The sequence below is a fragment of the Condylura cristata genome, unplaced genomic scaffold (assembly GCF_000260355.1).
Source record: "Condylura cristata isolate star-nosed mole 26May11 unplaced genomic scaffold, ConCri1.0 scaffold00003, whole genome shotgun sequence".
Lineage (NCBI taxonomy): Eukaryota > Metazoa > Chordata > Mammalia > Eulipotyphla > Talpidae > Condylura > Condylura cristata.
This window is the reverse complement of record NW_004567104.1, coordinates 10,627,884-10,640,453: the sequence shown is the minus strand read 5'-3', so window position 1 is coordinate 10,640,453 and position 12,570 is coordinate 10,627,884. Positions and strand designations below refer to the sequence as shown.

The window sequence follows — 12,570 nt, the reverse complement described above, 5'->3', positions numbered from 1 at the left end:
CCTTTCTGCTCCTCTCTGAATTCTGAGCTGAGAACCCTCTGGCATCACTCTCTGGGCAGCCCGCAAGGGTGAGGAGACCACATTCCTAAAGGCTCTTCAAAAAGGGAAAGTTTCTCAAAACTGCCCCTTTATTCAGTCCAGGGCGACTTTAGCAAACATAAAGACCAGAGTTATGAATAATTTAATATTATAAAGATATATAATATTGTGGCTTCTTGGAAGAAGTAGGTTGTTTTATTTTCTTCACTATCAGTAACTCATGATCTCTCCTTTTTAGACATGTTTAACTAATATCTTCTTGGACCCATTTTCAAAAAGTGAAAAGAAAAAAAATCCACTTTTTTGGGGGGGTGTGTTTTAAGTTTTTAGAATTTCTTGGGGAGAAGAGTGAGTGATGAGAATTTTTCCAGAAGCCCTGCAACTACAGATATCTGTATCACAAACCACAGGGAAGCTGTGAAGCCTAGTCGCTCTGTCTGAAATGACAGAGAAAGGAGGCAGGCTTGTTGAGGTAGGGGTGTGGGGGGTGGGTGTTTAACCTGGCTTTCTAGGTACCCTGGAAGTTGAAGGCCAAGTTTGCATTTAGATGGGAGGGAGGTGGTTTGGATAAACAGAGAGTCTTAAACTCTGAACAGACCATAAAAAATCACTTCACTTAGATAGACTAATTCTGAGGATTTTGGTCATGCATCCTGGCATTTGTCAGTTCTTTTGAAGGTTATTCTTATCTAATCAGCCAGGCTTCTGCTGATCTCCTCCCCCTTGCTTTGACTTCTGGTCCAAGTTATCCCACAAGGCTCAGTTGTGAGAGTAGAAACAGGAAGGAGACACTTCTGTAACCTTTTTGCACAAACCATATTTTACGAATGAAAGATAAATATTCATTTATAGTTCTTTCACTTTTGTGCAATTTATTATATATTATTTTAATGAAAAGGAAACTTCTACTTGTTGGAGGAAAAATCAATTTTTCCTCCGCAGTCTTCTCTGTCAAATAAAGGTCACACTGTGGATTTATTGATTTTTTTTTTTTTTTCACATAGCCCCTGAAGATATGGGTTCTCTAATAGTGGGGGGGGGGGGATATTAACCTTTTGATATTCTTAAGATAAATCTATTGAACTCTTCTTGAGAGATGGTGAAGATTGGAGGCAGAAGACCCCCAAAAGGAAGGAGACTTTATTCTGCTGAATCTAATAGGCACACAACTTTGCTTTAAAGGATCACATTACCCTTCACCTAATTGGCACTACATGATAAGAACTCAGTGTCCTTGTCCACAGCCTTGTCCATGTGGCTTGCAGGTTAGGTTGTTTTGAAGGAGAATGCTTATTGCAAGGCTCTTAGAGAAGTGGTGTCACTAAGGACTTCAAGTTCAGTGAGGCATGGGGCACCACATTCCCCCTCAATTCCAAGTCTGTGTATGGCACCTCCCTTCAATTCAGAGGGTGGTTGTTAGTCTCATCTCCCTGCTCATTGTTAACAGAGTAAGTAATACAGTAAGTAACATCATAGAAATGGTGCTGCTTACTTCAAATAGGTATACATTAAATTCCTCAGTGCATAATTACAACTTTCTGTTTATGTACAGAGGAAGTTGTTTGCATTTGTATAATATCTTATATACTTGTACAATATTATATTGTTAGAGTGACTTTAAGGGCTCCAAGGAGAGAGAGTTACTTTTGTCTGACTTCCCAGAAAATTTCAAGAAGTTTGAGATGAGACTTAACAAACAAAATAATATTTGATGAGGAATTGCTGGACACCGAGAATAGAGGATTGGGCATTGAAAACCAGAATGGGAAGGTGTGACTGAACCCCAGTGATATTTCTGAACTCTGGTTGCACTTTAGAATAATTTGAAAGAATTTTTTTCAAATATAGATATGCTGGGTGTCTAATTCACCCACAACGGTGAATTAGAATACTTTGCAGAGGGTTCAAACCTCAAGGTTCTGTTGAGTTCCCAAGATTATCCTAAACTGCATTCAGAGTTCAGAATCTCTGCGCTGTGCATAGACTATAGGAATTGGAGTACTTTGAAATGTGTCAGGGGAGTAGGTGGATTAGGAACAATTTCCTTTTATATGTTTGAGAAACCACATGGCTTATTAATTTTCCTACTATGGGTAGTACTTAGAATACACCTTTTATATAAATAAATCTTGAAAATATTGTTTGAAAGAAAGAAAAGTATGTTATTGAAAAGTGCCCTGTGCCAAGCATGTATTTAGAGGATTTATTTTGAGAATATGGTGGATCCATGAAGTCATGAGAGGAGAGATTCTAAAATGTCCAGAATCTATAGTTTAGAGACTTTACAGACATACAGATACACATATACACTCACACATTTTGAAGGATGAGAGTTTTCTTAAAAAGGGAGACACATGGGCTCTCTCTGGTGATGCAATATGTTAAAGCACCGCATTATGAAGCTCTATGAAGCCACTACAGCACGAGTTCGATCCCCCGCCAGGGAGCTGACCCACAAGGCACGGAAGACCTCTCCTGACCCACCCGCTACTCCCCTCAGCAGTGTACTTTGTCATTCTGCCTGTTCTGCTCCCCACTCTGTCTCTGGTGAATCTTCTCACCCATCATACCTCTGGCCTGTACCCCAGTTCTATAAACATAAATAAATAAATCTTAAAAAAAAAAAAGGGGAGACACATAGGTTTTGAAGCCATTTGTGAATTCATTCTACAACTTTGCCATTTCCTTGCTGATTTAGACAAGTCATACTTCTCAAGCCTCATGTTAGAGTCATTGAGTCATTTTGCTTTGAGTGGCCACATTGAGAGCCCCTGACCGGTGCCCTATCTGAGTGTAAGCACTTTCATGAAGTGCTTTAACTCAAAATATGCAGTTTTAATGTTTAAAAACATTCAGATGCTCTCTCACTGCTTTGCAGGGGAGTAACTTTGAACAAAGCAGCAGACAGTAAATATGTTTATGTATACTTTGACTTTGTCTATACTATTCATAAATACCCTCCTGATTTGATTCTTGGTGTTCTGTGTCTAAAAAGATATTACAGGCCTATTGTTATTCATCTCACTTCAATTTCAAGCTACTTTGAAGGCTTCTCTTACACTAAGCAATTTTAAAACATATAGTTTCACAATATTCTCCATTCTGTGAAAACTATGTGTCCCTTCTTCTTGGGTAAAATTAGAGAATATTTTTCAACTTGAATACTGATAAAGGGGAGAGGTTAGAAGATAGGTCTTTAAGAGTATCAGGAATACTCCTATATATAACCTGTTTTTTTTTTTAAGCATATTTACTCTGTTAGCTGAGCCAGCTATTAAGCAACTGATAAAATTTGGGACAATAACACATACTCTAAGACCAAATTATCCGACTGTAAAGTCATGAAGACCTTTGCGAAACATCTGAAAACTTCAAAATGGTTAATGTGTTTATGCATATATGCTATCAGAATTTTCTGGAGCTACCAGGAAAATACTTTATCATGTATGTGTAATCATGCTGAGTGAAATAACCTTTATTTTCTCAACTTGAGTCACAGATTGTATTTGTTTTTATTTCACTGGAATAACTCTATTTGACTTGTTAGTACTGAAGCTAAAAAAAAAAAATTGAGATCTGGTCCCAGAACCAGGGGTAAATACAATCTTGTGACATGTCTCCACCTAGTGGACAAAGTGGTGTAATCCTAATGAATGGAAGGGTATAGAGCAGCAGCTTTAAGACAATACAAGCTGGAGCACAGTTTGGATGATTAGTTAACAAACACAGATGGAAAAATAAGAAATAAATTAGAAAATTTATTTTTTATAAGGCATCCACTAAAGTAATTTCTTATTACAATTAGACTTTTAAAATGTAGTGAATTGCCTGAGAACTCCACATCTACATTCTCTGCTTGTCAAAGTATTCAACAAGTATTTGTCTCCTTGATTGCATCTGCATTAGAAACCAAGATATTTCATTGATTTCACTTATCAGTGGAATCTAAAACAAAAATGAAAAGCTAATCTCATAGATACAGGAAATGATTTGGTGTCTGTCAGGGAAGGGGTGGTGGGAACTGGTAGGTCAGTAGGTACAGGCTTCCAATTACAAGGTAAATAAGCCATTGGGTGTAATGTAAAGCTTAGGAACTACGGTTAATTGTACCATACTGTACACTGAAAGTTACTAAGAGAACAGATCTTGAAAGTTATAAGAGGAGAAAAAGGTTGTAACTATATGAAAGATGGCAGCTAGATTTATTGTGACAGATGTTAAGTAGGCTTATTGTGGTTATCATTTTGTAAAATATACCTATATCCAACCATTATATTGTACTCTGGAAACTAATATACTATGTGTCAATTATATATCAAAAAGGGATACACAGTTTTATACCTTTATATTTCACACTACAGTGTTAATAAGCACCTCTATCATAGCACATATTGTAGTTATTTTTTTTATGGTGAGGAAAATTAAGGTCTGGTCTTCTGGCACCTTTGAAAATTATATTATGGTATTGTATTGTTTAGACAGACAAAAAGGTATTTAATCAGCTTGTTGGATTTTTGATGGGGGAAATTAATAACTTGTAGACAGTAGGTTAGAAAAAGTCCATTTTTTAAAATAAATATGCTAATTAATAATGGAAATCCAAAGGCTTGAGTCTTAAATACTACTAGATTTTTAAGTTTCTATCCTACCTTGTTTTTCTTCTGTGTTTTATTCATTTTACAACTCAAATAGCCTTTCTGTGCTCCGCTTTATTCTGAGATACAAAATGAATATATTAATTCTGTACTCAAAAAAGGTTTTATGTATGGATTATGTTTTCAGCTCTTTGACAGATATGGGAAACATAGTGATGAATAAAATAGTCCCTGATATCAGAGAACACACTCTTTAGAAGAAATACACTTAAAAAATCATTTTCATGTGAGGCAACAGCAATATACCATAGTCCTTAAATGAATACAATTTTTGTCTTTACAGATACAGGTTAGTTCCAAAGGTTTATTTTCCTGCACAAATTCATGATGTCATACGTGCCACGAAGTATTTCCTGCGGCCAGAAGTCTTACAGAAGTATTCAGTTGACCCAGGCAGAATTGGCATCTCTGGTGACAGTGCTGGGGGAAATCTGGCTGCTGCCCTGGGCCAGCAGGTAACAGACTGCCTTGAGGTGCTGATGGCAGGAGGGTTTGATAATCTCCAGCAGATCCACATATTTTCTGATGCATGTGGCAGAGGTCAGCCATTAGACAGGTCACTTTGCAGCCAGGTTATTCTGATGTGTGTACTTGGCGAAGCTTCAGAATCCTTTTCAGAGTGAGAAGGGTCATTGAAAAAGTTAGCATCTCTCATCTCAGTGCTTCTAAATACCCTGCTGACAATTAATGTGAGAGGAAGAAGATTTTAGAAGGCTCTTTTGCTCCCCAGGGATATGTGTCAAAGTTTAGTTACCCGCCCCCCCCCATACACACCCCTCCCTTTTCCACGTTGGACTTGCCAATTGAGGTATTGGTTCCTTTGCTGAGATTATTGCCTTAGAACTTTGAGCCAAATTTAAAGTGGTTCCTAAAGATTTTTAAAGATAAAACCATTTTTTAAAGAGCTCTAATTGACTTTACTAAATGATTTGTGTACTGGCACCACTTGGGTACTGCAAGGGCTTACGCAAGTGGAGGCTATTTATAGAGAGAAAGGGTGATTAGCTTAAGAAAAGATTATTTCAGATAAAGCCCCACTCCCTGAGTAAAGGCAGGTGGTGCTTATCACACAGATGACCTCTTTGGTGCTAGTTAGGAAGCTCCAGTTTGATGGGCTTAGGTTGACACTTAGAAAATACTTAAATGTTTCAGCTACCTGAAATATCACACAAGTTAGTTTGAGCTTTATCTGGTTACATTTATTCAAAACTGTGTCTAGATCAAATAGCACTTAAAATTTGCTTCAAAATCAAAGAGAAATACTTTTTTTTCCTTTTACGGATTGAGTAATTTAAGAATAGCATGTCTTCTCACCTCCAAATTTTGCTTGGTCTTCTCAAAAAAAACATCTGCCCCTGTATTAACGGAGCACCTTTGTTTCTTTTCTTTGCTGTAATTAAAGTACTTGGCTGTCGTCAATATGCTATCCATGTACCCAACTGTACCAAGAATAAAGCTCAAAGAAGTGGGGAGTGTCTCATGGCCTTTAAAAACCAGACAGAACAGGGATGGAACCCAGCCCTCCCAACTCCTCTGGGAGCTCAGATTTTGGCAGGTCCCTTAAGATCTATCACAAAATCTTAGGAAAATGAGGATAATTCTTTCTGATTGCAGAACTGTTGTTAGGACTATAGACAATTCTTGGCACATATTAGTAGTAATATTTATTGATGATTTTTAAATCCCTATTGCTTAATAACATGCCTGGGAGAAATTAAACATGTATGTGCCTTGGCTTGATTGATTTACTCCCAGAGTAAAGCGTCAAGCTACTTGTAAGGCATAATTTCTGTAAAAGGAGCTAAGCAAATGAAATAATGTTTCTGATTCCTCTTCTCCAGTTTAATCAGGATGCCAACCTCAAAAATAAGCTCAAGCTGCAAGCTTTAATTTATCCAGTTCTTCAAGCTCTAGATTTTAACACACCCTCTTATCAGCAAAATGTGAACACCCCAATCCTGCCACGGTATGTCATGGTCAAGTACTGGGTTGACTACTTCAGAGGCAACTATGACTTTGTCCAGGCAATGATAGTTAATAATCACACTGCTCTTGATGTGAAAGAGGCGGCTGTGCTCCGGGCGCGTCTGAACTGGACGTCTCTCTTGCCAGCATCTGTCACAAAGAACTACCAGCCTGTCATGCAGACCACTGGCGATGCCAGGATCCTTAAGGAGATTCCTCAGCTGCTGGATGTCCGTTCCGCTCCACTCATCGCCGATCAGGAAGTCCTGCAGCACCTTCCAAAGACCTACATTCTGACGTGTGAGCATGACGTTCTAAGAGATGATGGAATCATGTATGCGAAGCGTTTGGAGAGTGCAGGCGTGGAGGTGACCCTTGATCATTTCGAGGATGGTTTCCATGGCTGCATGATTTTCACCAGCTGGCCCACCAACTTCTCCGTGGGAATCCGGACTAGGAATAGTTACATCAGGTGGCTGGATCAGAACCTGTAAAGAAATGAAATTTCTAGAATGTGTGAGCTTCTCCTGACCTCCTGCACATGCTTTGGAAAAACATGCACTTTTTAGTCAACTAATTTCCTCTTGTTATTCGTGAATCTCTATTCCCTGTAAACTTTGTGTTAATTTAATTTTTTTTTAAAAATGATTTGACTAACAAGTGCAAACACAACTGAATCTGGTTCTCAAAATGGACCAGGGCCAGTTTCTCTGTTCTACTCATTGTAATTCAACTACTTCTAATACCCACAACTGCAGACAGCAGGACTAGGAACTGGGGATTGTTTGGATCCTGCCTTCATCAAGAGGTTCTTTTCAGAAGGAATTCAGCCGTGGATGAGATAGTGACTTTAGTGAGCTAAGAAGAGTGGGGCTCCCTTCAACTCTCTAGAGTTTACTTTGGGTTCAGGGCAGTGATAAAAGTGTGCACTTTATGGTCCGTGGTGGGTACCAAGTGCCCCCTCTTCTCTGTGGGTGGATGTTTGTTTGTTTGTTTGTTTTTTTCCCTATGGGGATTTCAACAAAAGCACTCTGACAAGGACAAGTTTCTCAAAAGACTTTCTTCTTTAGAGTGTAATTTTTTGTCATAGTTATCTGTAAGTGCAGTTGTATGATGATACTTGAAAGCTACTTTTACCACTATTATTAGAAAACATGTCTTTGCATGCACTGGAAATCTGCACATTAAGTTTTTGACTTGTGTTCTCCCCTTGGGGGGAGATCTTGGGGACAAATTTATTTAGATTAAGAGAAATTTTCCATTATTAAACAAGTAAAACAGACAACTGAACCAAGTTATTGTTTCATAAAAAGTACTTCTGATATAAATTACCAAGATCAGTGTGTATATATTTGGTATAGTCAGAACAGAAGATACATTTAATATTATTTTAAAATTATGAAAAATACCTGTAGAGGGTCTAGTTTATTCTTAAACCTTAACTTTTCCACTTACATGACTTTGAAATGGGGCTATTTTGGTATATATAATGTGTGGTTTATTTTTTAAAGTTATTTAATGTTAATATATGTAGCTAGATAGGATTTTTCAGAATAATGTCTGCTACGAATATTAAAAATAATATTTTTAGAAAACTACCATAAGGTTTAAAAAACTACCTTAGAATCACATCTTTCTGTAAGTTTATGGAAAGAGGTAAAATAACTATTAATACTACTACTTACTAGGTCTACATATTTTGATGTTTATATGCACATACCAATTGAAATTACAAACCATGACTACTCTAGTAAATTCATCTAAACTTAAGCAAGGCACATACCACCCATTTCTGCTGCCTCATGGTCAGAACACTAGGTCATATTCTTCTGGGAAAAAGGCACATGGTGTCACCTGGTAACTTCACCCTCCTCATCTCCTTCCAGCCAGGTGGCAAAGTTCCAACGGCCCAAGTTCCATTTCATGTAAAGCCTTCACTGCCAGTGGGAACTTGTTTGGCATACGAAGGAACTTCAATTCGGATGAAAGTATCTCTGCCCTCCTTCCACTCTTCCTTCTGCGCCATCCAAGCTGCCTTTGGGGATGACAGAGAGCAGCATTACGGCCAAGGAATGAGACCAACAAACTCATATTGGGGGCAAAAGTAGCACTTTTTTACTCATTTAAAAAATGAGTTTTCCCCACTTCTGGAATTGAAATGAATGAAAATGTGCCCACTTATTTTTCATTTATTATTGTATAAGTCAGTAGTATTCTAAGTACAAAAATAGAGGTAAATGTACAGTGTGTGTGCCTGAGTGTGTATTAAAATAATCATGTGACTTTACTTGCTAATGTATGCAGGCAAGTCATTTACCATCTCTGGGCTCCTTTTCCCTATCAGCGAAAATCAGAGAACAGAATTACTTATCTCTGAGGTCTCTATAAATCCAACTGTTTTGTTAAACAGGCCAATTATATTGTCCTTGCCTAGAGTGAAGTTTTCCCCACATACACAAAGACATTCATTATCAAATTTGTTTTTTAAAACTGGAATTTTAGTTCTTACTCTGCTAGCTACCTTCCTCAGTTAATATCATTCCTTTTGATACCATTTGAAGGAATCAGTTTGGGACCTTATTTTGAGGGTACCTCTCTCTTAGAAAGCAAATATATATGCAGAGTTGCTTAAAATGACATTTGCCCCCAGAATTGGGAGCCAAATCCTAGAGTAATTACAGATAAATGATTCCAGGTCTCTAAAAGGCTCTCTCAGATGAAAAGGGAATGAAAGAAAAAAGGGATCAACCACTGTTTCTAGTAAATACTTGAGTTTCTATTAAAGCTTCTATAGACATAAATAAATTATCTAATGACTTGCACTGTATCCCACCTCAGATCTTTCTGGAAAGAAATACCCTCTGGAATGGTAGCAATTGCGAATCATGATATACAGAACCCACTAGAAATGAGAGAGGCTAGACCAACCAAAAATCTGAGTGCTGAGAGTTCCACTGGGAAGCCTACTGAGTTGATGTTAATGTTTATGTTAATGGAACAAGTTCTTTTTCTTGAAGTTTTGTTCATATAAAAACAAGGTTATGCGCTGAAGGTTGATTTGAGGTGGGGAGGAATATGGCTTTGTTTTCTTTTCCTATTTTATGAAAAAGCTGATTGTCTTTTTGTCATTGCTGTCGTGAAATATGAACATAAATACATGAAGAAACAATCTTGAAGTAACTGCAAAACATAGTGAAGTGTAAATTAGTTTTAGAGTTTCATCATTGATTTGGTAAGCATTTTAGACTATCATATAATCATCTTGGTGGCTAGACTATTTTATGCATGCCCTTTAACTTTTAACTTTGTGCTGATTTCCCATTGCAAAGGGGTAAGCAGATTTTATGAAGGATTTTAGTAGCAAATGTATTTTGTATGATGAAAATTCAGTGTGGAGACAGCAAAGTATCTATTTTGACTCATGTTTGGAAATAAAATGGCTCCATCTGGGAATGTGCCTTTTTTGCTTACCAGTTATAAGATTCATCTCTCTTTCTGTGTCCCAAATACCTAGTGTTGGGCATCAACTCAAAGCTTGCCGGGGTTCTTGATAGCAGCAGATGAGAGAACAGACAGGAAGCCCCCTGGCAGGGCCAGCAAAAATTCTTTACTGAAGCAGGGGGAGACAAGATATACATGGAAGCACATTGGCGCTGCTAGCAACCTCCTGGGGCCCTTGGGGGAAAGGAGGGTGTGTGTGTGTGGGGGGGGGTGACTTAGGCAGCCTCAGGGACCTCCAGCTCCAGGCAGCAACAGCAGTGCTCCAGGCTCTGGTGGCAGGGTGGTAGCTGCAGCAATCATTGAGGGTGGCAACCCCTCTGTACCACAATAATAGCCGCCCCTCTCCCTCAAGGAGCCCTGTTAGCTTTTATATGGTTTAGAGACAATGCTGGCCAGGGCCAGATTGATACTTAGGTTACATAGTATATTTTTGTGGAATTATACATCAAAAGTTCATTCAGCCAGAAACTGAATGAAGACTGGTGCTCTCTGCACATGGATACTCCATCTCACAGTTACATATTATATACCAGGCCACTTGTGCTGGAAAGTCATGGGAAAACCAACCTGAGAAAATTGGAGAAATTTGTATTTTTTTCTTGGTCTGCACCTGGCTACGATCCTGTCCAAGTCATCTTTCCCCCTGGAAGCCTTTCTTCAGTACTATCTAAGAGAGAGTTCTGTGAGCACCTAAATCAGTGTGTTGGATTCCTGGACCCAGTTGCAATGAGGCCCTTCCACACCAAATATCAATTCTCAAACTCCAGTAGAGTATTCCAGAATTCAACCCTATTTTATTCAATGCTAATATAATCTACTCAAAGATAGAATCAGATTTCTCAGGGAAAGGTCTTGGTTTCCCGAGACCACTCTCCACATGCCATCTGCAAGCCCAGGATGTTACCTGTGCTCCTGACCAATCTGATACAGATTGGAGGTTCCCATAAGCCCCTCTTCAGACTTCAGGTGCCCATTGCAAGCCCAGATATTTACCTTGCTTCCGATTGGACAGCCATAGATCAGAGGTTCCCAGGAACCCCTTTTCTGGTTCAGTTACTTTGTTAGAATGTCACAGAGAACCCAGAAAAGCCATTTATTCATTAGATCACCAATTTATTATAATAAAGGATGTAAGGGAAGAATAGTCAGATAAAAGAGGAGCTTGAGGCAAGGCATGGAGAAAGGGCTTTCTGCGCAGGAATGCTATTGTCTCCAAAGCTCAGTGTGACCAGGTACTTGAAAGGTCTCTTTCAGGTTTTTATGGAGTTTTCATTACATAGGCACAATTGATTAGATTATTGGCCATTGGCAGTTGAACTAACCACCCCCTCACCTCCCTCCTGAGGTGTGAGGTACAACAGGAAATTCCAGCCTTCTAATTACTTGATTGTTTTGCCTATAACCAGCCTTCATCTTTACGTGCTTCCCATTGGGTGTTTATAGGGCATTATAAGGCTTTTGGGAGCTGTGAGCCAGAATTGGAATGAAGACTGAATATATATGCAAAATACACATTTGGTCATTTGAATGACAAAGATATTTCTTTCCTATATATCACAATATCAAAAAGACATTCATTTCACATATGGATAGAATATATTCTGCTTACATTAGGGAAATCTGTCTGTGACTGGCTAGGCTATTTTACAGAATATAAAAACCACACAGGTCCTGAAATCATTTTGTGACTTGCAAAACACATATTTGGAAGGGAAAATTATCACACAAATGAGTTTGGGTTTGAAAGAGGTTAACCAAAGAACCTCTTTCAATATTATTGAAGATAACATTCTCAAATTCACACTGTTATCACAAATCTAATAATTTTACACTTGAGTTTGCCATCCTGTATATATTCATATAGAAATATACAAAACTTTTTTTCCAAAATAAAATTTTTGGTTTCTTAATAGTAACATATATATTTGAAAGTTAGATTTCCCTATATAATTATAGTTATTTTATCTTATTCAAAACCTCTGGTTTGTCTATTACATTTTGCTGGAGAAAACTCTGGTATTTGTTTATTATATTTTGTTGAAGGAATCCATTCAGCTTCCACAGTTCTCCTTTGGGACATTTAAAATGTACCTTTTGGTTTTCTTTTCATTTATTTATTTATTTAAAAGATTTATGTATTTATGCATTACAGAACTGGTGCACAGGCCAGAGGTGCAAGGGCAGTAAGAGGATTCACCAGAGACAGTGGGGAGCAGAACAGGTCGACTGATGAAGTACACTGCTGAGGGGAGCAGCAGGTGGTCAGGAGAGGTCTGTCGAGTCATGTGGATCACCTCGAGGGCAGGTGGGGATCAAACTCATGCTGAAGAGGCTTAAGCTTCTGAGTGCTGTGCTTTAACATGCTGCACCACCAGGGAGGGCCCTGGTTTCCTTTAAAAAAAAAAAACAA

The 12,570-nt window shown here is 38.3% G+C and overlaps 1 protein-coding gene across 1 annotated transcript in view; it reads left to right on the top strand.

Annotated features, from left to right (window-relative positions):
- NCEH1 (neutral cholesterol ester hydrolase 1) overlaps window positions 1-9,574 on the top strand; it is a 62,752-nt gene extending 53,178 nt beyond the window's left edge. The window contains exons 4-5 of the mRNA XM_004674967.2: window positions 4,978-5,149; window positions 6,536-9,574. Coding sequence (XP_004675024.1) covers window positions 4,978-5,149; window positions 6,536-7,153 — 790 coding nt within the window. The 3' untranslated portion in view covers window positions 7,154-9,574. The remainder of the gene's footprint in view (window positions 1-4,977; window positions 5,150-6,535) is intronic.
- Window positions 9,575-12,570: the final 2,996 nt, after the last annotated feature.